Source organism: Suncus etruscus, chromosome 18 (genome assembly GCF_024139225.1).
Source record: "Suncus etruscus isolate mSunEtr1 chromosome 18, mSunEtr1.pri.cur, whole genome shotgun sequence".
In the NCBI taxonomy this organism is placed as follows: Eukaryota; Metazoa; Chordata; class Mammalia; order Eulipotyphla; family Soricidae; genus Suncus; species Suncus etruscus.
Window position 1 is genome coordinate 10,571,775 of NC_064865.1, and position 25,509 is coordinate 10,597,283.

General features: G+C 39.1%; 1 protein-coding gene across 1 annotated transcript in view; it reads right to left on the minus strand.

Moving 5' to 3' along the window:
• The window catches only part of EFHC1 (EF-hand domain containing 1), a 57,057-nt gene extending 32,357 nt beyond the window's left edge, over positions 1–24,700 (minus strand). Inside the window, exons 1-5 of the mRNA XM_049765221.1 lie at positions 24,641–24,700; positions 17,707–17,928; positions 10,206–10,493; positions 5,743–5,892; positions 3,904–4,096 (exon numbers count right to left, since the gene is read on the minus strand). Coding sequence (XP_049621178.1) covers positions 3,904–4,096; positions 5,743–5,892; positions 10,206–10,493; positions 17,707–17,928; positions 24,641–24,700 — 913 coding nt within the window. The remainder of the gene's footprint in view (positions 1–3,903; positions 4,097–5,742; positions 5,893–10,205; positions 10,494–17,706; positions 17,929–24,640) is intronic.
• Between the last annotated feature and the right edge of the window lie 809 nt (positions 24,701–25,509).

The following is a 25,509-nucleotide window of genomic DNA, read 5'->3' on the forward strand; positions in this document are numbered from 1 at the left end:
TTTTTTCCATCCAACCACCTCTTTCCCTGTACTATACCATATATTGAATTCTACCATGTTATTTTTAAAACTCAAAAATTCAACATAATTATTTAACTTTAGATCATCAGTTTATTTAATTTACCAACAATCTGCCATTTTATTAATCATCTCTAATATTTCATATCTTCTCAAATTATTTTCTATTTAAAAGTATACTCTAGACCAGTATTTACCAACCTTTTTCTGACCTGTGAGCCCACTTCAAACATATTTCCTTCCTCTGGCCCTATGTTCTACTGTTTAGACCCCTACTCTCATGCAATACCTCCCCTTTATGCAATTTTACCTGTGTTCCCGTTAAAATATTCTGGGGGCTTACAGGAGAAATAAATAGCCCCAATTGAGGAAAACAGGCTACTCTCGAATTTTTTCTAGTAAGGAAGGTTTTTTTCTGTTTTGTTTTTGTTTTTGGCGTAAGGTCCATTTTGTTCCTCTGAAAATATATTTTATCTCTGAGAGAAAACTTCACTAAATATTAAATTCACTTTTTCTTGTGTGTATGGATTAAACCCAGGATCTCACATATCCAAGTCAAGTACTCTACTGCTAAACTATACTCCTGATCTTTGTCCTCAGCACTTTGACATTACTACTATACTGTCTTCTGGTAACTGCTGTTACTACTGAAGTTAGTTTTGTTCAAACTGCAATTTCATATATGGGTAACCTTGTTTTTTGAGATACTTTTTATCATTTCTTTAAAAAGCTGTATTTTTAAGTTTATAATATTTAGAGGAATGATATTTTTATACATTTTTATTAAGATAGAATTGACTATGATAAGTGTACATACTTAGTGTATCATTTCTATATTTTGATATGTTTTTACTAGGAGAAAAGTCAAAGTATGAAAGCCATTCTCAAGGATTATTAACTACTATTCAGAGTCTAGTATCTTGAACCTTGTGATTTTAGTTAAGCTGGCTTTTGCCGAGACAAATACACTCCACTTCCTTTAACATTACTTATCAACTAGCAATTATCATCAACAGAGAACATAATTTTAGATTCCTGATGTTTTAACTCTATTCATCACAAAAATGCTATTTTAATTCATTATAACTCCTTAAGAAGTCTCTGAGAAAACCTTTGAAAGATAATACCATAATTTCTGATTACTCTTCAACATAAACTTGCTATCTAGTAGGGTTCTTGAACACTCCCAGAGCTTAATTCTGAACCCTTGCTCTTATTCCCTCTTTGTTTTCTGGTATTATAAGTCTGCCTTCAATGTCAGGTATCTACAAAGTCCCCCCCTTTTTTTTTTGCTCTTTTGGTCACACCCTGTGACGCTCAGTGGTTACTCCTGGCTATGTGCTCAGAAATCGCTCCTGTCTCAGAGGACCATATGGGATGCTGGAGGATTGAACCCAGGTCTGTCCTATATTGGCCGCGTGCAAGGCAAACGCCCCACCACTGTGCTACCCCCAACAAAGTCCTTTTAAAAATATTCTAGCTCACATCTCTTCTAAATTCTGTCTACACGAAATAACTAATTACATAATCAGATAATCTTGGTAGACTTGTATTACTGTTTAATAGCACTGTATATTTATATGCCTCGTCTCCCAGGTTACTAGAAGTGAGTAGGGGCAGGGATTTTAGGACTGGGAGTTCCATTTTAATGAAACTCATTATACAGTACTCAATTTATAAAATAGTTCTTGTAGCAAATATTTAATGTTTTTTAATTAAATTTTTTAAAATCATGCATTGGATAAATGCCACCTCTTTAACTTCATGGTTCTAATCAAAGAAATTACTTACCTGATGAGAACTTTTACTTTTTCCTATCCTTCTGATGCATGATTAACAATAACTTTTACAAAAAGGGATGTTTTTTTTTTACCACTAAAAGGATCCTATTTATGTAACAAGGCTATCTCTTCATCATATGCCTTTGATAAAAATATTTTTATTTGGGCAGTCATACAAAATGATGGTTACATTTTAAAAATATTAAAGATAGGTCATATTTATATGGCACAAACATGGGACCTGAGCTTTTAAGATTCAGTTTTAGTCATATTTCTTTTTTAAGGGGGGGGCACACCCAGCAGCGCTCAGAAATTACTCCTGGCAGGTTCATGTGACCTTATGGGATGTAGGGAATCAAACCTAGGTCAGCGCATGCAAGACAAACACCCTATTTGTTGTGCAATCTCTAGCCCATAGCCATATTTTAATGCTACCCGGATATACTCCCATTCCTTCTTTTAATCTGCCAAAAAAATCTACTGTTAATTAGCTTCAAACGGCAGGAATTTCAGGTTCATTTAAGTCTTGGAAAGCCAAAATTAATACATTAGCTCCAGTTCTAAAAGTCTAAGAGGATTCTATTGGAGGTTAAACATAAAAATATGTTAGGCACCAACCAGATACCTTGTTTTAAATAAGGCACAGATCCAGTTGTTATTAGCTGAGAATGCAAGTATGAGAATGGAAAAAAAAGAATGTTTTACCTGAGAATGTGAAAGAACTTAGATAGATCTCTTTCTTGTAAAACAATGATGTTTATTACCCTCTAATCTTTTCCCAATATCATTCCTTTTATCCCTCAAACACAACCATTCAAATGTGCAGCATTTTAACTGTATGTGTGTTAGATATACTATTTTGAATGTATCTGACTTTATGTAAATTTTATTTACTTTCCTTTTGCCTTACAGTTGTTTGAACGATGCCCCCTCATTAACCTTTTTCTACATTTTGTGTATTTTTATTAAACATTTTTTAAGGTATGCCTTAATTTCATTTTTTAAATCCATGTTCCCATTGATAGAATTCTCTAACTCTTTAGCCCAAATAATAAAGTGTTTTTAAGAAATACTGTGAAGATCAATCAATCCATGTGGGGCAAATTTAATTTAGCTTCAGACTAACAATTTGTTTATAACCTCTAATCTCATGTTTACTTAGTAACTCTTACACATGCCTCTTGCTCAATACCTTGAATTTCTTACTAAGTTCCAACATACATAGTAAAAATAAATAAAAATATAAATAAAAGAAATAAAAATCAATGAAAATATGTAAAGGTCTGTCAGCCACCCAAGCTTAAAGTCTGTCATTATATATGAGCAATATGACATTTTCATAAGATAAAATACTGGAACAACTAAGTCAACAACAAATGAACGCTGAGAAATGCTTCCCAGAGAAATAATGATTGATGTTAGGAATTTGTTGCATTTTATTGCATTCCCACTCTCCAGGCTACTAGTTTATTTTGCACCAAAAAGAAAGAGCAAGGGGCTGACACAATGCGGCTCCACCTCTATGAATCATGGAAATTCTTTCCCATTTTTAAGTAATCCCAGACAGAAACTTCCTGATAAGGAAGTATTTGAGGCAAGATGCAGAGTAAAGAAAGCACATAAAAAGGTAGACTATATCTATCTTTGGATTAAAACAAGCTTGCTTCAGAAATGCTAAAAATCTGCTATTAAATTGCTTCATTTTATCTGGCTGGAACTGGAGCACAGTGGTTGAGCCTTAAATATGCTTGTAATGCTTTGGTTCAATCCCAAGAACTGCAAAAAAAAAAAAAAAAAAGTGCTTCTTTCTTTAAAAACCTTCCATACTTTAAATGAGTCTCCCATTGTTGTTTGGTTTTCTCTCCTCCCATTATTTATTTGGTTGGGTTTTTTGTTTTGTTTTGTTTTGTCTTTTACTTGATCCAAGCATTAGTCATCTCTACCAGGCCAGACTACTTATGAACACTCCATTTTTTGAGAACCATGATAAGAAAGCAGCACTAACTTCCCAAGTCTGAGTGGAATGACCACAATCATTAAGTAACATCTTGGCAGTACAACATTCAAGTCCCAAATAACAAAAGATAGACTGACTCAAACATACTTCCATTATCCACCAAGACCTTAGGGATACGCTGACGGTTCATCAGGAGGGGGAAGGGATCTCGCCCATCATTCCGCTCATGGACCTCTCGAATATCAACGGTATCGTCCATGAGATAGTAATGGATGATATAGTTCCGACATTCACCAAACATGCTGTCAGTGTCGTCCCAGATGGCATAGAATCGAAGGACCTTTGAGAAAGTTGTAAAAAGTGGCTCAATAATTCAAGTGGAGAGTTTAACTTGACGACTCTGGCTATTATGTATCACATAATAAACGAACAAATTAGTTCAGAAGACCATGAAGCAATCTCAGTTGGTGAGAAAAAAAACTCACTGAAGATACAAAAAGCATTTGAAATTTTATAACAGACATCCAGATGTCAACAGCTCGAAAGGATTCATCGATATGCTTATAAGTTTGTGTTGAGAAAACATTCATTTTGATTTAAAATATTAATCAGTGAAAGAAAAACTGAATAAAAAACACTGAATCTTTTATTTGGTGAATTTTGTGTATTACTAAAGATAATAGTTAACATAAAATAAATACAAGGAATTTTTGTTAGTTATTTTTAGCTCCATCAATACATATCTATTAGTAATAGCAATATAACCAATAAATGACACATAAAAAAGTCCTTAAAAAAAGAACAGCAAAATAGCAGTGAGAATAAGCTCCTATTTCTATTTTCCCATAATACAAAAAGAAAGAGGCACAAATCTATCTCTACACACTGCCCACAGTTGGAAAATACCCAGAACATTCTGTACTCATACCTTAATATAAAATTGAGGAAGAGGCAAATGTGTTGCCTGGTGAAAACTTATCGCCTGCATCTCCCCTTTTGAGATGTGGACTTTCATATTTTCATAAAACCTTCACTCTCTCTTGGCACATTACTTATTATTACTATCTCTTTCTTACCCTCTCCCTACCTTCCTCACTACCTCCAATAAAATCTGTTTTTACTTAAAAAATTTAAATAAGAAAGTATCTGCAAAGGTATTTCTATGAAATCAATATTCTAGCATTAGAAGATTACATATATGCAATAAGTTTGAAATTTCACAATAATTCATTTAAAGTTTCCTATCAGAAATTCCATGAGATTTAATGCATGAGTGGGAAAAAATTGTCAGCCAAAAAATTAAAATGGGGGAACTGCAGACATAGTAAAGTGAGTAAGGCACTTGCTTTGCATGCCTGGGACTCTGGTTCAATCTCCATGGCACTACACAGTCTCCAGAATATTTCCAGGAGTAACTCAAGAGCACAGTCAAGAGTGAAGCAGATGCAGTTCAGGAAATGTTTTAAATTTAAATGTTTGGTTGTAGGGATATGACTCAGTGGTAAAGACTTTGCTCTGCACATATTTGAAGCCCTGAGTTTGAGGCACACAGACACACTCAAACAGACACACACACACACACACAGACACACACACAGACACAGACACACACACACACTGGGTGAAACTCAAGACCTCACAAAACCTTTGGTTATCTAATATGAAATGTAGGTATTCTGGGGCTGAAGCAACAGTACACTACCTTGCATATAGCCAACCTGGGTTCAATCCCTCACAGCCCATACGGTCCCTTGAGCCTGGTAGGAATGATTCTTGAGCACACAGATAGGAAGAAATATGGCCCCCTAACCTTCCCAAAAAAGAAATTTAGGCATTCCTATACCTCTAACTCTAGAGAGAATAACACTATACTTAACTGAAACATAGATGCTATGTTTCAAAGCATATGTTTACAAAAATAGCTTGTTCCTTAACATGTACCACATTTGAAAACTTCAGTCAACTTCTGTGGTGCCCGTCACTTACTTGTTTGTCAAAGGTGAGAAACTGCTTGAGTGGATCGAAGTCTGTTGGTGTAACATACTTACGAAGAGGCTGCTTCCGGAGTTCAGTGTAAGGATCAGGAACCATAGTCTCAGGTGGATTTAACTTAATTCCTTGGCTTTCCAAAAATACCTAAATAATTTAAAATTCTAAATGTTCATCATGAACTTCTTAAAGGTTACACATATCTGGTACAAATAAATTAAAAATAATTTATCTGTAATTGTCAAAGCCCTGAATTGCCAAAGTCATGCCTGTTGCCTACATCACCCAGAGTCACACTTTTCCTGATAGTCCTGCCTCATCACCCCTCTATGATCCCCTTCGGTGATACCAATCTGACTAAACATCATGTACACTGGTTTGGGGGCTGATATCACAAGAGGTTTCTTGAGTGAGTGTGGGTATCCTTCCCCTATATCTCCCTTCTTCTGGGGCTTTCAGCCATACAATATATACTTAAGTTTGGTCAGATTGGTGTCTCTGCAGGGACATTAAGAAAATGGTGATTCTGGATAACGAAGGCAGCAGGCATGGCTTTGGCAGGAAGTGGGGGGCTTGGCCCAACCTCTCCTCCAAAAATGGGCAGCTTTCTGCTGTGTGGGCCAGTATACCTAAACTATAGTCTCTGGATATTATTACCATACTATCTTTCTCTTGGTTTTTTTTTATATCCCACAAATGATCACCAGAAAATTTTGGAGTAAGTGCAGGGACACCCTCCATTATATCTTCCTTCTTCCAAAGGTCTAGCAGCTGAATACATGCCCTAAAAGTCATAGTATCAATAATAGTGCTTTCAACTTCTGTACAAATTCATTTGCTTAATGTTCTCCTCCCTACAGGAAGACATACAGTGGTCCTCAAACTATGGCCCGCAGGCCACATATTGTATTTGTATCTGCTTTGTTTCTTCATTGCAAAATAAGATATATGCAGTGTGCAGAAGAATTCGTTCATAAGTTTTGTTTTTACTATAGTCAGACCCTCCAATGGTCTGAGGGATAGTGAACTGGTCCCCTGTTTAAAAAGTTTGAGGACCCCTGATACAGAATGAAGAGCTAACAAGAGCTTACTAAATCTTCTGCCACTGTGTTAATGAATTCATTAGAAATACAATAATTTTCACAAATGTGCTTGCTACTGTACTTTTTATTTTTAAATTTTCTTCTTTTGCTTTTCCCTTTTTTTATTTTCTTTCATTATTTTCAATAACTTTGTTTTCACTATGTGAAACAAATGAATTATGGTCAACTGTATCAACTATGTATTTTCTTTAAGTAAAAAAAAAACTCTCACATATAGATTGGAACTATGATTTCAAATGTGATTTAGGACATGTATAACACAATGGCAAAGTGAAGTTGGTATCAAATTTCAAACTTTTCACATTAGGGGCCGGAGAGATAGTGTGGAGGTAATGTATTTGCTTTGCATGCAAAAGGTCGGTGGTTCGAATCCTGGCATCCCATATGATCCCCCAGCCTGCCAGGAGCGATTTCTGAGTGTAGAGCCAGAAGTAATCCCTGAGCATTGCTGGGTGTGATCCAAAAACAACAACAATAAAGAAACCTTTTCACATTAAATACAGATCTATAATTAACTCTTCCACTTTTTATTTAATAATTTAATATTATTTAATTATTCAATAAAATTTCATTGTTATTCTAGATAAGGAAAGGTCTAAGCAAAATAGGAAGAACAATGTAAGTAATAAAATCTCACCAGAGAAAGAGGGGGAAATATAAAATAAAATAAAATAGAATAAAAAAATGCATGGCCTGAGCAATAGCACAGTGGTAGGGTGTTTGCCTTGCATGCGGCCGACCTGGGATATACTCGGGTTCAATTCTTGGTATCCCATTTGGTCCCTGGAACATGCCAGGAGCGATTTCTGAGTGAATAACCAGGAGTAACCCCTGAGCATAATTGGGTGTGGCCCAAATAAATAACAACGACAAATAAAAAAAAAAAAACCACAGTAATCTCTGTGAAGATAGTTAGAACAGAGTTTATAGGAGCTGTAGATTTAATCCCAACAGTATATGGATTCCCAATACTGAACTGGGAATAGTCTATAAGCCCTGTTGAACATGATCTAAAACAGAAAGTAAGAAAGAGAAGGGGGGGGGGAAAGAAGAGAGGAAGGAACAAAGGGAAGGGAAGGGAAGAGGAAAGGAAGGGAAGAGGAAAGAAGGGGGAAAGAAAAGGAAGGGAAAAGAAAGGGGAAAGGAAAATAAGGAGAGGAGAGGAGAGGAGAGGAGAGGAGAGGAGAGGAGAGGAGAGGAGAGGAGAGGAGAGGAGAGGAGAGGGGAGGGGAGGGGATGGAAGGGGAGGTGAGGGAAGTAAAGGGAAGAGAAGAAAAGAGAAAGAAAGGAAAGGAAAGGAAAGGAGAGAAGAGGGGAGGGGAGGGAAGGGAAGGGAAGGAAAGGGAAGGAAAGAGAAGGAAAGGAAAGGAAAGGAAAGGAAAGGAAAGGAAAGGAAAGGAAAGGAAAGGAAAGGAAAGGAAAGGAAAGGAAAGGAAAGGAAAGGAAAGGAAAGGAAAGGAAAGGAAAGGAAAGGAAAGGAAAGAGAAGGAAAGGAAAGGGAAGGGAAGGAAAGGAAAAAGGAAAGAAAAAAGGAAAGGAAAGGAAAGGAAAGGAAAGGAAAGGAAAGGAAAGGAAAGGAAAGGAAAGGAAAGGAAAGGAAAGGAAAGGAAAGGAAAGGAAAAAGGAAAGGAGAAAGGATAGGAAAGGGAAGGGAAGGGAAGGATAGGGAAGGGAAGGGAAGGGAAGGGAAGGGAAGGGAAGGGAAGGGAAGGGAAGGGAAGGGAAGGGAAGGGAAGGGAAGGGAAGAGAAGGGAAGGGAAGGGAAGGGAAGGGAAGGGAAGGGAAGGGAAGGGAAGGGAAGGGAAGGGAAGGAAAGGGAAGGGAAGGGAAGGAAAGGAAGCATTAACCTGCCAGTTTAAATAGAGAATAAGCAAGGTAACACTTGTGGGATGGAAATAGAAAGAGGCATTAGATCAGATATATGAGAAAATAGAACTTCTTTTGCAGTTGCAGGCCTAGCATATTTTGCACAGCTCGTTATGTTTTCTGTAAATTGTACTTGCTATAGTCTAGAAAAGCTTGTTACCTAAATAATTTCTAAAATAAAAACATTTTTAGAGGACTAGGGGGATAGCTCAAAGGACCAGCATCTCCAGCAATTCATGGTTCCTTATGCACTGATAGAAGAAACCTTGAACCCTTGATCCACACTGCCCTTTGAAAAAAAAAAAAAAGCCAAAAAAACGAAAGCAAAGTAAAATCAAAAATCCATTATTTTGAAAGAAAATCCTTTTTTATATATATAAAAAAATATCTTTTATCTTAATTTAGAAGTATGTATTTTGAATAATTACAAGATTGCTCATACTATAGTTTGTTTAGGTGCTACTTCTGGTTCTGCACTGAGAAATCACTCCTTACAGGCTTGGGGGATTGAACTTAGATGGGCCACATACAGGGAAATGCCCTATCCACTGTGCTATTGCTCTGGCCCCAGAATGCACAACTTTCAAAAAACAAAATGGTCCAAACAGCAGAACCTAGAACTACCATATTTGCTGGCGTATACGATGACCCCCTAATTTTGCAGTTAAAACATAAAAGTTTAGGCCTATATTTACTGTATCAGAGAGAACGTTCCTGTGCTGCAACTGTATGTACCATAGTGAGCCAATCACAACAAGCAAAGGTTCAAAGGTTATACTGTCATAGATTTCCTCTCTGACTCTGGCCATAAGAGCAGGCTTTTGACAGTGTAGATTCGGGTCCAGAACATTGTCTAATATGCATGCATAAAAAGCCTGCTTGGGGGGCCAGAGAGAGAGCATGGAGGTAAGGCGTTTGCCTTTCATGCAGCAGGTCATGGGTTTGAATCCCGGCGTCCCATATGGTCTCCCGTGCCTGCCAGGAGCAATTTCTGAGCCTGGAGCCAGGAATAACCCCTGAGCACTGCCGGGTGTGACCCAAAAACCACACACACACACAAAAAACCTGCTTGGATTGGCTGAGTTAGAGAGGCGGTCACAGCAGCCTGGCAGTGATTGGTGCAGGATCGAGTTGGAAAATTCGTTTTGTGGCAATATTCAGACAATTTTCGTTTAGCGGCATATTGAAACATTTTTCGGGATATACTCGGCATATAAGACGATCCCTGATATTCGGTTGACTTTTTTTTTTTGTTTCAAAAGTCGTCTTATACGCTGGAAAATACGGTAATCTACAAAGTGAGTTTACCAGGTCAGGTGGGTTAGGGGGAGTAGTTTGAAGGGGATAGGGGGACACGGAGACAGTGGTTGAGAGTAACAGACACTCTGGTTGATGGTGTGATATTGAAACATGTATACAGGAAATATACCATTAACATTATTGTAAATGACTGTGTCAAACACATAAAAACAAAAAGCAGATATATAATACCTTTGTGAACTGGTCACAATCAACAATGTGGAAAGTTTTGCCATAAATTGTAATGCTTATTCCTCTATTTAGATCTTTCCAATGATAATGGTCTCCCTGGTCATTCTTGGGTAGCTGCTGGCGTTTGATTAACTTGCCCTGAGGGATGCCAGAGTTTTCCACAATAGGCTCCATGACAGACATACTGTCATCTTCCAAGTAGTAGTAGATGTTCACTTGGCGTATCCTGTAATGTTCTTCAGTGGACATAGGAACATCTTCTTGGAAATAAGCACTAAATTTCAGCACCTATATATAAAGGAGGAAGATGTGGCTTTATAGTAGGTTTCCCAGGCAAAAATATATTAATACTCTCCTAGAAAAGGACCACTGGCCCTGGGCCCCTGTCCTTACTACCACTGAGAAAGACCACAAACAAATGTATTCGAATACTCATAACTTTTACTTCTAAATCAAGAATTACTAAATTGGGGCCACAGAGAGAATACAGTGGATAGGCACTTACCATGTACGTGGCCAACCAGGTTTAATATCCAGCACGCTATTTGGTCCCCTATGCCCTTCCAAGAGTGACCCTGAGCAAAAAACCAAAAGTAATCCCTGAGCATAGCCAGGTATGGCCCAAAAACAAAAACAAAGTTAAGCGAACTATATTCCATTGGACAAATCTACACATCACAGAGTATAAAATAGGAGCCGGAGAGATAGCATGGAGGTAAGGTGTTTGCCTTTCATGCAGGAGGTCATTGGTTCGAATCCCAGTGTCCCATATGGTCTCCCGTGCCTGCCAGGAGCAATTTCTGAGCCTGGAGCCAGGAATAACCCCTGAACACTGCCAGGTGTGACCCAAAAACCACACACACACACACACACACACACACACACACACAAATAGTTGCAACTCATATATTTAATTAGTTTACTATCTAAAACGTAAAAAGAAACCATCAAAATAAAAAAATAAACTATTCTAAAAATGTGAATATGTGAGTAGATATTTTTTCTAAAGAAGATATATTAAGTATACCAAAAGTTCTCATTATCAATAACATTAGAGAAATGTACATCAAAACCACATGGGATATCACCTTATCTTAGAATGACATTTCTAAAAGGCAGTGAGAAGTATAGGAAAGGAAACCATAATATATTGTGAGATTATAATGGTAGTACCACCAGAGAAACAGTATAAAGTTTCCTTTAAAAATTAAAACTATGGGGCCCGGAGAGATAGCACAGCAGCGTTTGCCTTGCAAGCAGCCGATCCAGGACCAAAGGTGGTTGGTTCGAATCCCGGTGTCCCATATGGTCCCCTGTGCCTGCCAGGAGCTATTTCTGAGCAGACAGCCAGGAGTAACCCCTGAGCAACGCCGGGTGTGGCCCAAAAACCAAAAAAAAAAAAAAAAAAATTAAAACTATGGCCTAAGTGATTATATAGTGGATAAGGTGCTTCCATTGTATGCAGCCAACTCATGTTCACAATGTATGGTCCCCAAGCCTACCAGGAGTGATCCCTGAGCACAGAGCCAGGAATCAGCCTTGAGCACTGTCAGATGTGGCCTCCAAACCAAAAATAATAAAAATTGAACTAAAACTAATAACTACCATGTAAGCTAAAATATTGTATCCCTAGGTATTTATCTGAAGAAAATGAAAACAGTAATTCAAATATATAGAATTTACAATAGCGAAGTTATGGACACAGACTAAGTATCTACTAGTGAGTGAATGAGTAAATGAAGAACTTTTGTACACAAACACACAGTGGAATATTATTCAATGATAAAAATAGCAGCCCAGGGGGCAAAGGAGGGGGATATGGGATGCATGATAGGAATAGGGGTGGAGGTAGGACAGCATCAGTGGTGGGAATGCCCCTGATTCAATGTCATTATGTATCTAAAATATTACTGTGAAAGATTTGTAATCCACTGTGGCCAAAATAAAAATTATTTTAAAAAAAGAAAAAAGAAAATAAAATCTTGCCACTTGTGATAAAATGAATGAGTCTTGAAAACATTTGCTAAGTAAAAGAAGTCAGTTAATGACAAATACCACTTGGTTTTTTTTAATAAGTGAAATTTAAAAGAGGAAGTAATAAAAAAACAGTTTGTGATCTAAGCATCACTGGTCCAAACAGTGCTGTACCAACAAACCAAGCACCAAAACTCTAGGCCAATACAGTTAGTCTGAGCATGGCCTGGGGGCTGAAAGTGGGCCCTGGGCTCTTATCCCAATCGCCACTGGGGAGGACCCAACAATAAACAACAACAGACTAGATATAAAGTTCATGGAAACAGAACATGCTTGTGGGTGGCAAGTGGGAGATGGAGGGGAAGATGGTGAATTGGAAGTGGAGAGTGGAGGAATTGGGAAGCTTTTCAAACAGCAGAAAGAGCATTCAACCAAGGGGAGAGGCAATAAAATAAACTAATTTTCTCATATTTCTAATACAATTAATATTTCAAACAATTTATACAGATAAATAACATAATGAGAACAGTGCAAGATCAAGCAGAAGTATTAAAAGCATTTTTAAAAGCATGCTTCTGATTTAATTATAATACAACAGTTAACGATATGAAAACATATGCTGTTTTGTTAAATGATCTTTTCAGGGCTGGAACAATAATATGGTGAGTAGGGCATTTGCCTTGCAGGTACCCAGCCCAGATTCAATGCTGGAACCCCACTTAGTCCCCCCAAGTCCTGCCAGGAATGATTCCTGAGTGGCAAAGCCCTCAAAACAAAAAATTCCTCTCATATATATATGTGATGAAGTGAATGAGAAACAAACAAAAATGATTCCAGTTTCAAGCTTAGATAACCTTGAAGAACCACGTAGAAGAGGTGGGATGAACGATGACAGAAAATGAACGCGCTATGTGAGCACACTCCATGGGCACAATGTCAAAGCAGCAGAAAATAGAGAAACAAATACAGAACTCTGCATAGAGGGCCCCTGAGAAGAGCACTAGAGAAACCAGCAACCAACTTAAGAAAATTCTCCACTGTAGGGCAATCATAGTAGTGCACAAACTCACAGCACACACCGTACATCCACAGGGAGGAGGAGATGTGTGCAGAGACTGCCAACATATTGAGATCTGTTCAGGAACAAGATATAAAGGCAACCCAAAAACCTGCACCACAACGTTGAGACTTCACCCTTACAAAACCTCATTTGGAGGTAGGAAATGTAAGTGACAAGTTATCCAGAGCCAATAGTCAATAGTACAAATGATAACAATGGCCTACAGCTGCCCCTACAAACCATCCGGGGTGCTCTGAGTCTTTTATGTATCTGAAATAGCCCAGCCTGAAGGCGAGCCCCACCATTTCAAACCCAGGGAAGAACAATAGGAAGTTTAGTACATCTTTCAGTCCTAGGTAAATTAAAGGCGACTCCCACCTGCTCCTTTGATTGCTGCTATAGAGTGAAAGCCTAGACTTAAAAATGAGATTCTATGTTTGAGAAAACAAGGAAAACAAGCAAGAAACCAATCATTGCCTACTAAACATTGAGTGAAATGCATTTTCAAATAAGAATATTCTATCCAATAGATTAGCGCTCAAATTCAAAGGAATGATAGAATTATTTGCAAACAAACAACAGCTAAATATGTTCATCATTACTAAACCGTTCTTGAAAAAACACTGAATGATTTTCTTTTCAATAAAAGACAAAGAATTGCTACTAAGAGAGAGAGAGAGAGAGAGAGAGAGAGAGAGAGAGAGAGTAAGAGACTAAAAAAAAGCATCCTGGAAAGGGAACAAATAATAGTGAAGTCTATTTCAAGTACTTCCAGGTTCAAAGTATCATTAAGAAGGATACAGATTCAAAAACAGCAGAGGTAAATGACAGTAATCTCAAAGCAAACATACTTAACAAAAGAAGTAGAGCAAACAGAACCAGAGCACTACATTAAAAAGACACACTTGAACTATTATAACTGTGACAAACACAGGCTCAAAGCCATGAGATCACATAGAAAGTAATCTAAAATAAAAGGCCAAGAAGTCATACATATATCAGACAAAACTGACTTCATATTTTAAATATTATTTAAGGAAGATAAGCAGCCATTAGATAATAATGATCAAAGGATCTATACACCAAAATGACAACACCATTAACATATATATTTTAATGAGTATCAAAATATATAAAACAATTATTAACAGGCTAGAAGAAAGCAACTGATAACACTATTGTAGAAAGTTTTAACATCTGCCTCTCACTGTTGGATTAAACACCTGACTAAAAGTCATGATGAGAAAGGCAGCATTAAAGAAAGAAATGGAAAAGAGATGAATAGACATATACAGGATTCACTGCTTTCCAAAATCAAGAACACATTTTCCTCTAGGACACATGAAACATTTCCTGGATAAACCATATGCTGGAACACACACAAGTGTCCACAAAATCAAGAAGATATAAATCATGTCTAGTATCTTATTAGATCATTTTTTTTTGTTTTTTTTTGGTTTTTGGGCCACACCCGGTAATGCTCAGGGGTTACTCCTGGCTATGCGCTCAGAAGTCGCTCCTGGCTTGGGGGACCATATGGGACACCGGGGGAATCGAACCGCGGTCCGTCCGAGGCTAGCGCAGGCAAGGCAGGCACCTTACCTTTAGCGCCACCGCCCGGCCCCTTATTAGATCATTTTAAAGATGGAAATAAACCACACCCTAGAAAGCTAAGAAAAATTCAAACAGTTGGAATCTAAATAACATACTGTTAATCAAATACTCAAAAAGGAGAGAGAATACAGAAGATAGGAGATTACCTTGCATGCAGCCAAAGAAGGAACATATATGAAGTAAAGGAAAAGGTAAGGTATCCATATAAGTAGAGCAAGAAAAAAACCTCCTCAATAAATAGTGGTGGAAAAATTGGTTATCAATATGCAAAAATATAATACATACCCCTATTATATAGTATAGGCAACAGTTAAATCAAATAGACCAGAAGTCCTCAAGTACTATTCCCTATGTCATTCTCACAGTTTTCAGGGAACCATGCGATGCCAGGACTAGAAATGAGATTAACCACATGCAAAGCAAGCACTTTACCCACAGTACTCTCTCTTCAGCTCCCAAATGTTAGTGTTTAAAGTAGTCAGAATGTAAAGGCAGTTCTTTTCAGACATGACAGTATAACCTTCTGAAAAGAAGTAAACTAATCACTAGAGTGTTTGAAATGAAGTAACATAAAAATTAAAGATAAAAAAAGAACAGAAATTTAACTTAAAATGTAGAATACAGGGAGCCAAAGTGATAGTACAATGGGGAGGTCATTTGCCTTGCACAAAGCTAAATAGATTCAATTCTAGTGTTCTAGTGTTCAAGTACACCAGGAGTACTTTCCGAGTGCAGAGCCAGGAATAATCCCTGAGTACTGCTGGGTGTACCTCCCAAACAAGCAAGCAAAAACAGAACATAGTGTTTAAAAATTAGCAGAATTTGGGGCTGGAGTGGTGGCACAAGCTATAAGGCGTCTGCCTTGCATACGCACGGTTCAATTCCCCCCCCCCCCGCGTCTCATAGGGTCCCCAAAGCCAGGAGTGATTTCTGAGTGCATAGCCAGGAGTAATCCCTGAGCATCACCGGGTGTGGCCCAAAAACCAAAAGGAAAAAGAAAAAGCAGAATTTGGGCCAGAGCAATCACATAGCAGGTAAGATGATAGCCTTGCTGACCTGGTTTTGATCCCTGGAATCCCATATAGTCTCCCTAGCCTACCATGAGTGAATTCTAAGCACAGAGCCAAGAATAATCCCTGAGCCCTGCCAGGTGTGTCCACGACCCCCAAATAAAAGCAAAAGTAAAGAATTGAAGTCAACGATAGATGTTCTAGACTTTATCAACCTAAATAAGAAATGATGTTATATTCTAAGAATTATTAAAATTATAAATAATGTCAAAAACATGAACAAATATAATGGCTAGTAAGTATTTATTTGGGGATTTCCCCAAATTTTAAACTGATTTAGTAATTAATAAAAATATTAATTCGAACCACTGTTCTTCTGCATGAAAGGCAAACGCCTTACCTCCATGCTATCTCTCCAGCCCCAAAAGAGAAATTTATATGGATTCTAGTGTTTACATTAAAGATGTTTATAAATGATGTAATAATTATCACATAAATCGCATAGGCACACTGACATATTATTTTGCACTTATTATTATTTTGTACTTTTATCATTATTTTGTACTTTTATTATTTTGTACTTATTATTCTTTAGTGTCAATGGGCATTCCTTAAAGGGTGACTAGTCAGATGAAAATGTTAAATGTTGGGGCCGGGCGGTGGCGCTGGAGGTAAGGTGCCTGTGCTAGCCTAGGACGGACCACGGTTCGATCCCCCGGCGTCCCATATGGTCCCCCAAGAAGCCAGGAGCAACTTCTGAGCGCATAGCCAGGAGTAACCCCTGAGCATCACAGGGTGTGGCCCAAAAACCAAAAAAAAAAAAAAAAAAAAAAAAAGAAAATGTTAAATGTTTTAAAAAGTCATAAAATAAAAAGATTTAAAAAAATTAGAGGTAAAAAGAACAAAGGATAGGAGTAAATTTGGAAAGCTAACTTATGAAAACTGACCAGTGGCTCTCAGATCTTCAGTTTTTATGCATGAAAATCATCTTAAAAAAATATGGTTGATGGGGCCAGGCGGTGGCGCTAGAGGTAAGGTGCCTGCCTTGCCTGCGCTAGCTTTCAACGGACCGCAGTTCGATGCCCTGGCGTCCCATATGGTTCCCCAAGCCAGGAGCAACTTCTAAGCGCATAGCCAGGAGTAACCCCTGAGCATCACTGGGTTGGCCCAAAAACAAAACAAAAACAAACAAACAAAAAATTATGGTTGAGGGCGTTTTCTTAGAACTCTAATTGGTAAGTCTACTGCATGTCCAGCATAATGAAAGAGGAGTGGAAAAGAGGAGACTCAGAGACAATAGCAATAAAGGTGAGGAAATAAGACCATTTACAGTATAAAAGCATAGATTAAATGTGCCAAAAATGCCATATTATCCTTTGGGTACTTCATGCCAAACTTAAATGTTCCCATTAAAAAAAAAGAACTAGAGATACATAGAAAAAACTGACAAGGTTGTCTTGATGACATTTGTATCTCATAGATATTGAGGAATATTTTTATAATTGGATTTTTAAAATAGGTAAAACTCAAGAGAAATAGAGATATATAATTCAGAATTCAAATATGTAACTCAGTAATTCAGAATTCATCTAATTTTTCATTAACTGTATCCAGAAAACAGCTCAGTGAAGTCTACAAGGAATTATTTTCTGTAATCAGCTTCTTGACCAAAGAAAGCCTCTATTAATCCTAAATTCAGCTGTTTATGACTAAGAGTTGAGGTATTTGAATAATTTCTCCTCAGAGCACTCTGGAAAACCTGTGGTTTACTGTTGAATTTTCTGCACAGTTGCCTCTTAGAAATTTGAATTCAAGGGGGTAATCCAAAAGTCCCAGATGATACCTTTTTGTCAAAAGCCACATGTGCAGGAACAAACTGTGCAGGTGGGGGCCGCCTAGCTTCGCCATAAGTTAGTTGTGGAGTCTTAGTGGCCACCTCATCCAGGTCACTCTGGGACAGCTCACTGACAGAGAGCCGATCCCCACCTATCCCAACTGTTGGTCGCCGAAAAACTGCATAGCCATTCCTGTAATCCAAGGTTTGGCTTCTGTGAAAGGCTGTTTTCTGAGGAAGAAAAGAAGTATGTCATTAATATTAGTTGATGAATATTTCTGAGTATAGGTAACATTACTTAAATATCATATATGAAGATCACTAAGTTTAAATCAGAAAGTTTATCATTAGAAATTCCTTATATTTTTCATGAAAAAGAATTTATATTATTGGGCCATGCCTAGGAGTGCCTGGAGGACAATGTGGTGTTGGGAACTGAACTCAAACTGCCTGTGTATAAAGTAACACCCAGCCAATTGAGTTATTTTGTAGGTACAGAAAGTTTGTATTTTTTAAGCTAAAATACTTTTCTGAACATAAATTTTAAAACCCTACTTTGAAACACTCAGTTTAAAAACTAGTTTACTTTTAAAGAGAAACTAAAATATTATTTCATATAGACTTAATTTTTCATTAGACTCCCCATGCACTTAGTTTTATAAGATGATATGAATCACAGAATCTAGAATTTGAGATGAATAATGAAACAAAAAGGCGTTCTATGAATAAAAAAAAAAAACCCACCACCAGTGCTGGTATGGATGAGGATAGGTGGGAAGGAATCTTTCTTCACTGCTAGTGGGGATGTCTACTGGTCCAGACTTTCTGGAATGGATATTTCTCAAAGAACTAGGGAAGCAAGCTTCCTTTCAATCCAGTAATTACACTCCTGGGAATATATTCAAAATACACCCAAAATGGCCAGAGAGATAGCATAAAGGTAGGACATTTGCCTTGCATTCAAATCTCAGCATCCCATATGGTCCCCGAGCCTGCTAGGAATGATCTCTGAGCAAAAAGCCAGGAGTAACCCCTGACCGCTGCTGGGTGTGACCAAAAACCAAATATATACCCAAAAGACAATGCAGAAAAGACATCTGCATTCCAGTGTTCATTATGTTCACAGAGGTCAATATATGGAAATAACTCAAGCACCCAAGAACAGATGACTGGACAAAGAATCTGTGTTATGTATATATGTATATGTATACACACACACACACACACAATAGAATACTACTCAGCCTTAAGAAAAGATGAAATCACGCAACTTGCAGATACATGGATGAATCTGAGAATATCACTAAGTGAAATGAGTCGGAGGAAAAGAGACAGACAGAATAATCTCACTCAAATGCAAGCTATATCCCAATAGGAAGTTTGGCATTGGGGGGCAGGAGTCAAAGAAGGAACCACTACCACATGACAGAGGGAATTGGACACTCCAGAACAGGACTAGGTTTTGAAAGATAAAGTGACATATATGATATCAGATTAGTAATAGTATTATAAACCATAGTGTCTAAAATCGGGGGGGGGGGTAAGAGAGAAAAAAAGACAGAAAATATGCCTGCTATAGAGGCAGAAGGGAAATTAGGGATATTGGTGGAGAAAAGTAAACACTGAAGGAATTGGTGTTGGAACTATGTATGTCTGAAATTCAATCATAAATAATTTTGTGACTTAGTAATTCATGGTGATTCAATAAAAATATTTTAGAGAAAGAAATTAAACTTGTCAGCATGAAAACAGGATTGTTTCAGTTCTTTAATCAATAAAGAATATCTCTGCACAAGCGGCTGGCTTTCACATTCAGAAAAAAATCAAAGGACTTTCTTATTATAAAGATAATGATATATTCATACATTTGTTTTATTCATAAGTATGTGGCTATTTTATTTATTACTCATATGTTTTTAGAAACATTAAGTGCATATTACATAGTCTTAAACTCAAAGATTACACCCTGATCCTTTTATATTAAGATATAATGGGGCCGGGTAGGTGGCGCTGGAGGTAAGGTGTCTGCCTTGCAAGCGCTAGCCAAGGAAGGACCGCGGTTCGATCCCCCGGCGTCCCATATGGTCCCCCCCAAGCCAGGGGCGATTTCTGAGCACATAGCCAGGAGTAACCCCTGAGCGTCAAACGGGTGTGGCCCAAAAACCAAAAAAAAAAAAAAAGATATAATAATTTTTTTTTTTTTTTTTGGTTTTTGGGCCACACCTGGCAATGCTCAGGGGTTACTCCTGGCTGTCTGCTCAGAAATAGCTCCTGGCAGGCATGGGGGACCACATGGGACACCGGGATTCGAACCAACCACCTTTGGTCCTGGATCGGCTGCTTGCAAGGCAAACGCCACTGTGCTATCTCTCTGGGCCCAAGATATAATAAAATTTTATGAAAAATCAGCCACTACAACTAATATAACAAAGGATCATGAGAAACTACTAAGAAAAAGCACATACAAATCAATGTAGAAGCTTAAAGTAAATTTATAAATTCCCAAAGTATGCAACTTATTGAGTCTGAATCAAGAAGAAATGGGAAAATCTAAATAAACCAATAAAGGATAAGGAAACTAAGTTAGAAATAAATTTATTTCTAAATAAGAAATGTCCAAGACTTTTCATTAATCCTAGTTTCACTAGTGGATTCACCTAACATTTAAATACAAATTAATATTCTTTCATAAACATAAAGGGAAGAAATATTCCCAGACAAATCATAAAAGTTCAGCACTGGGCCCGGAGAGATAGCACAGCGGCGTTTGCCTTGCAAGCAGCCGATCCAGGACCAGAGGTGGTTGGTTCAAATCCCGGTGTCCCATATGGTCCCCCGAGCCTGCCAGGAGCTATTTCTGAGCAGCCAGCCAGCAGTAACCCCTGAGCACCGCCGGGTGTGGCCCAAAAACCAAAAACCAAAATAAATAAATAAATAAAAGTTCAGCACTACCATGATATAAAGCAAGATTAGAATAGTTCCAGGAGTGAAAATTACAAGACACTGCCTCTTATGGGTAGAGATGCAAAAATTCTCAGCAAAATTATTGCAAAATGTATGTAACAATATATTTAAAGAATCACACAAGATGATCAAGAGTGACCTATCCGTGATATGTAAGGATGGCTTAGCATATAGAAATTGATATAGGTGATGCAACATATTAATAGAAAATAAAAATCATTTGATCATCTCAATTGATGCAGAAAGGTGGTTGACAAAATAGTACATGATGAAAATGCTCAATACTCTGGGTATAGAAGGACTGACTGGGTATAGAAGGTTTATAGTATTGGGTATAGCCCAATACAATAAAGAACAAATATGACAAACACATAGGTAACATCATAATCAATAATAAAAAATTGGGCACTTTTTCTCAAAAAGCAGATATAAGATAAAGATACACATTTATAATGACTCCTATTCTACATAATACTAAGTTCTAGTCAACACAATTAAGAAAAAAGTATTTGAAAAGTATTTGCACGTAATGTTCACTGAAGTATTGTCATAATAGTAAGATATGAAGACAATGTATCCAATGGAATGAGGAAATTCTTTTTTTGCAAAGACTTGGATGAAACATTAGGGAATTATATGAAATAAAGTCAGAAAAAGAAAATAGTGTATGGTATCACATATACATGTGGGATATTAAAATGTCAAAATCATAGATATAGGAATCAGAGTGGTGATTATCTGGGGTTGGGGGGAGGTGAAAAATGGAGAAATAATTGGTTAAAGGATGCAAGCTTCCAGTTTATGTGATTATAAAATGAAATAGCTCTGGGTCAGAGCGATAGCACAGCAATAGGGCATTTGCCTTGCACATAGCCGACCTGGGTTCAATCCCCAGCATCACATATGGTCCCCTAAGCCTGCCAGGAGCGATTTCTGAGCAGAGAGCTCAGGAATAAGCCCTGAGCACTGCCAGATGTTTCCTAACACAAAACAAACAAAAACGGGCCCGGAGAGATAGCACAGCGACGTTTGCCTTGCAAGCAGCCGATCCAGGACCAAAGGTGGTTGGTTTGAATCCCGGTGTCCCATGTGGTCCCCCGTGCCTGCCAAGAGCTATTTCTGAGCAGACAGCCAGGAGTAACCCCTGAGCATCGCCAGGTGTGGCCCAAAAACCAAAACCAAAACAAAAAAAACAAAAACCGAAAAGAAAAGACATCACTCTGGCAGGCAAAGAGAGAGGAGTACAGGGCAAAGAAACTTGTTTTGCATGTGAACAAATATTGCTTCAATCCCTAACATCACAAAAGGTCCCCTGAGCTTCACCAGAAATGATTCCTAACCAGAGAGCCAGGACTAAGCCCTGAACACAGCCAACTGTAATCCCCCAAAACAAAATAGTTCTGTTAATCTAATGAACACTACTGTTCATTGATTATTATTAGCTATGATTATTATACTAATAGTGCTATATTATATATCCTTGAAAGTTGCTAAGAAACTTTCTCTTAAATGTTCTCACCACAAATAAATCGTAATTATATGACAGGGTAGAGGTGTTAGATAATGCTATAGCAGTAAGCATTTACAAATATAAAGTTATTAAATCAATGTATTACACTCAAATGTACACAATATACTATATCTAATTTCCCCCTTTAATCCTCCTGAAAGAACACAACTAAAACCACAAGGTAGGGGGAAGTACTAAACCAAAATATAATAGGGATCTTTTACTAAGAGGTTAGAGGCATTAAATAAAAGGAAGAACTTGGGGCCGGAAAGATAGCATGGACGTAAGGCGTTTGCCTTTTATGCAGAAGGTTATCGGTTCGAATCCCGGGGGACCGTATCTCTCTCTCTCTCTCTCTCTCTCTCTCTCTCTCTCTCTCTCTCTCTCTCTCTCTCTCTCTCTCTCTCTCTCTCACACACACACACACACACACACAGGAAGAACTAAAGAGCTAAGGAAAGAAAGAAAAGAAAACTACACTATTGCAGGTCAAGGACCTGACACACACACACACACACACACACACACACACACACACACACACACACACGAAGAACTAAAGGGCTAAGGAAAGAAAGAAAACTACACTATTGCAGGTCAAGGACCTGAAATGGTATCACTCCCAACAAAGCGAGGACTTAACAGATGAGAAGGAAGATGGGCATAGAAATTTTTGTAAAGGATAATTGAAAAACTGAGCAGGAGAAAGCTAGACTAGACTGCAAAAAATACATACAGAATAGGCATTGGGGTAGGAGCAAATGGCAAATAGCAGGACATTTTGCCTATTCTGAATCTCTCCAATCCTTGCCAGGAGTGATTTCCTGAGTACCTTATTGCCAGGTATGATCCTCCCAAAAAGAGACTAGGTAGAAATCTGGTGGGATTAAATGAGAAGGACTGAGAAGAATTAAGTGAAAATGATACGAGGAAGAGAATTAAGTGAAAACAAGTGGCAGACAAATGGAAGGTTTTCTGGGTTCAGGATTCAGAAGACTGGGGTGGGGAGTGAGATGGGTAGAATGTCTTAAGACAGGATGGGGGTGTGGAGCTGTGGATGAAGATTTATAAAGGCAGAATGGGAAGAAGAGATGAACGGGACTTAAGGAAGAGCAAAGAAGGATGCAGTGTGGGAGAGAAAGTCCAGAGACCAGAGTCCGGTAATAAGGTGCAGGGAAACTGAGAAAAGAGAAATGGGGTCAAGAATGGAGATGGGAATTGGAATGCTCTAAGTTAGATCGGAGGGGGAAAGCTGAGAGAGAGCGAGAGCGAGAGAGAGCGATGAGATGAGAAGAGAGGGGGGGAGAGAGTGAGGGAAAGAGAAACAGAGAGACAAAGAGAGGGGAAGAGAGATGATGATGAGATGAGAAGAGGGGGTAGTGAGAGGGAAAGAGGAAGAGAGAGGGAAAGAGGGGGAGAGAGGAAGAGACAGACATAGAGAGAGACAGAGACAAAGAGAGATGATGAGATGAGAAGGAGGGGAGAGAGAGGGAGGGAAAGAGAAACAGAGACTAAAAGAGGGGAAGAGAGATGATGATGAGATGAGAAGAGGGGGTAGTGAGAGGGAGAGAGGAAGAGAGGCGGAAAGAGGGGGAGAGAGGGAGAGACACAGAAAGAGTCAGAGACAGAGAGAGATGATGAGATGAGGGGAGAGAGATGATGATGAGATGAAGGGAGGAAAGGGGGAGAGAGACGGGGGAGAGAGGGAGGGAGACAGAGAGATGATGAGATGAGAGAGGGGAGAGAGATGATGAGAAGGGGAGAGGGGGAAAAGAGGGAGGGAGGGAGACAGAGATGATGAGAGGAGAGGAGAGGGAGGGAGGGAGGGAGGGAGAGACAGAGATGATGAGATGAGAGAGGAGAGAGATGATGATGAGATGAGGAGAGGGGGAAAGAGAGGGAGGGGGAGACAGAGAGTGATGATGAGAGGAGAGGGGGAAAGAGCAGGAGGGAGAAAGACAGAGACAGAGATGATGAGATGATATGAGAGAAGGGAGAGAGATGATGATGAGAGGAGAGGGAAAAGAGAGGGAGGGTGGGAGAGAGACAGAGACAGACAGCGACAAAGATGATGAGAGGAGAGAGGAGGAAAGAGAGGGAAGGAGAGAGATAGATAGAGACAGAGAGATGATGATGAGAGGAGAGGGGGAAAGAGGGAAAGAGAGGGAGAAGAGACAGAGAGAGATGATGAGATGATGAGAGAGGGGAGAGAGATGATGAAGATGAGAAGAGAGGGGAAAAGAGAGGGAGGGAGGGAGACAGAGAGACAGTGACAGAGTTAGTTGATGAGATGATGAGATGAGAGGGAGGGAAGAGAGGGAGAGAGGATGAGGTGAGGGAGGGAGAGATGCAGAGTCATGGGAGAAGCAGGATCCGAAAGCAATGAGGAGGAAAAGAGGAGGAGGAGGAGTGGGGAGAGGAGACGCCCCTAGGCCTGACCCTGAGCCCTTGGGCCACTTGAGTCCTCACCGTGGGGTCCTTAAAGGACGTGCCCGGGAGAAAGGGCAGGCCGTGCATGGGCTTGTACATCGCCTCGGCAGGCTTCAGTCCACCCAGCAGCAACGCCACAAGTTGCTTTCCCCGTCCCGCCCCGCGCTAGAGCCCCATGGCAACGCCAAACATCCCAGGAGCAAGCCCGGGGAAGGCGACCGGAAGTGCAGGCCTGGCCTGTCTACGCTTGCGCAGTCCCCGGCCTCAGCACTGCCGCGGGAAGATGGCGGCTGCGAACGAGGCGCGTTTTGAATAACCACGCCCCTTTGTCCCTGTAGCCACGCCCGCCCATAACACGCCCTCTCTAAAGCCACGCCCACCATCCCATAGCAGTCCCTCCCACTCACCCATCCCACTCCTGGTGCATCTCTGGGAACTAGCTAGGAGCCTTGCAAGGGTTTTTAACTTTTTGGATGTGAATGAATTCTGAGGGGATTGAAGGAAGTTTCTTCCCTCTCCTCAGCCGTTGAAGGGGCCAGGCACCTTTCTCAGGCCTCTGGGAAAATTGTGTTCTAGTTCACATTTTCAGATGATTGGCCCTTGGTTTTCACCTGGTGTTCATCTGGACCCAGACTGGCTCTTTTTCGGATTTGTAGAAAGTTATCTGGTGACATAAAAAGTGTTCCAAGAATCAATGCAACCATCTGGTACACATTTGGCCCGCTCTAGCAAAATAAAGAAATAAATAAAGCTGTCAGTCCCTGTCATTCTGCACTTCTGATTTCTTAAGACAGATGTTGGTTATTTGCTTAAGGATACCCAATACTTCACTGAAGATCTAAGGATTCTCATCTCCTAATCTCTATTTTATTCTTACCTATAAGAGCAATGTACAAAAAAAAATCAGA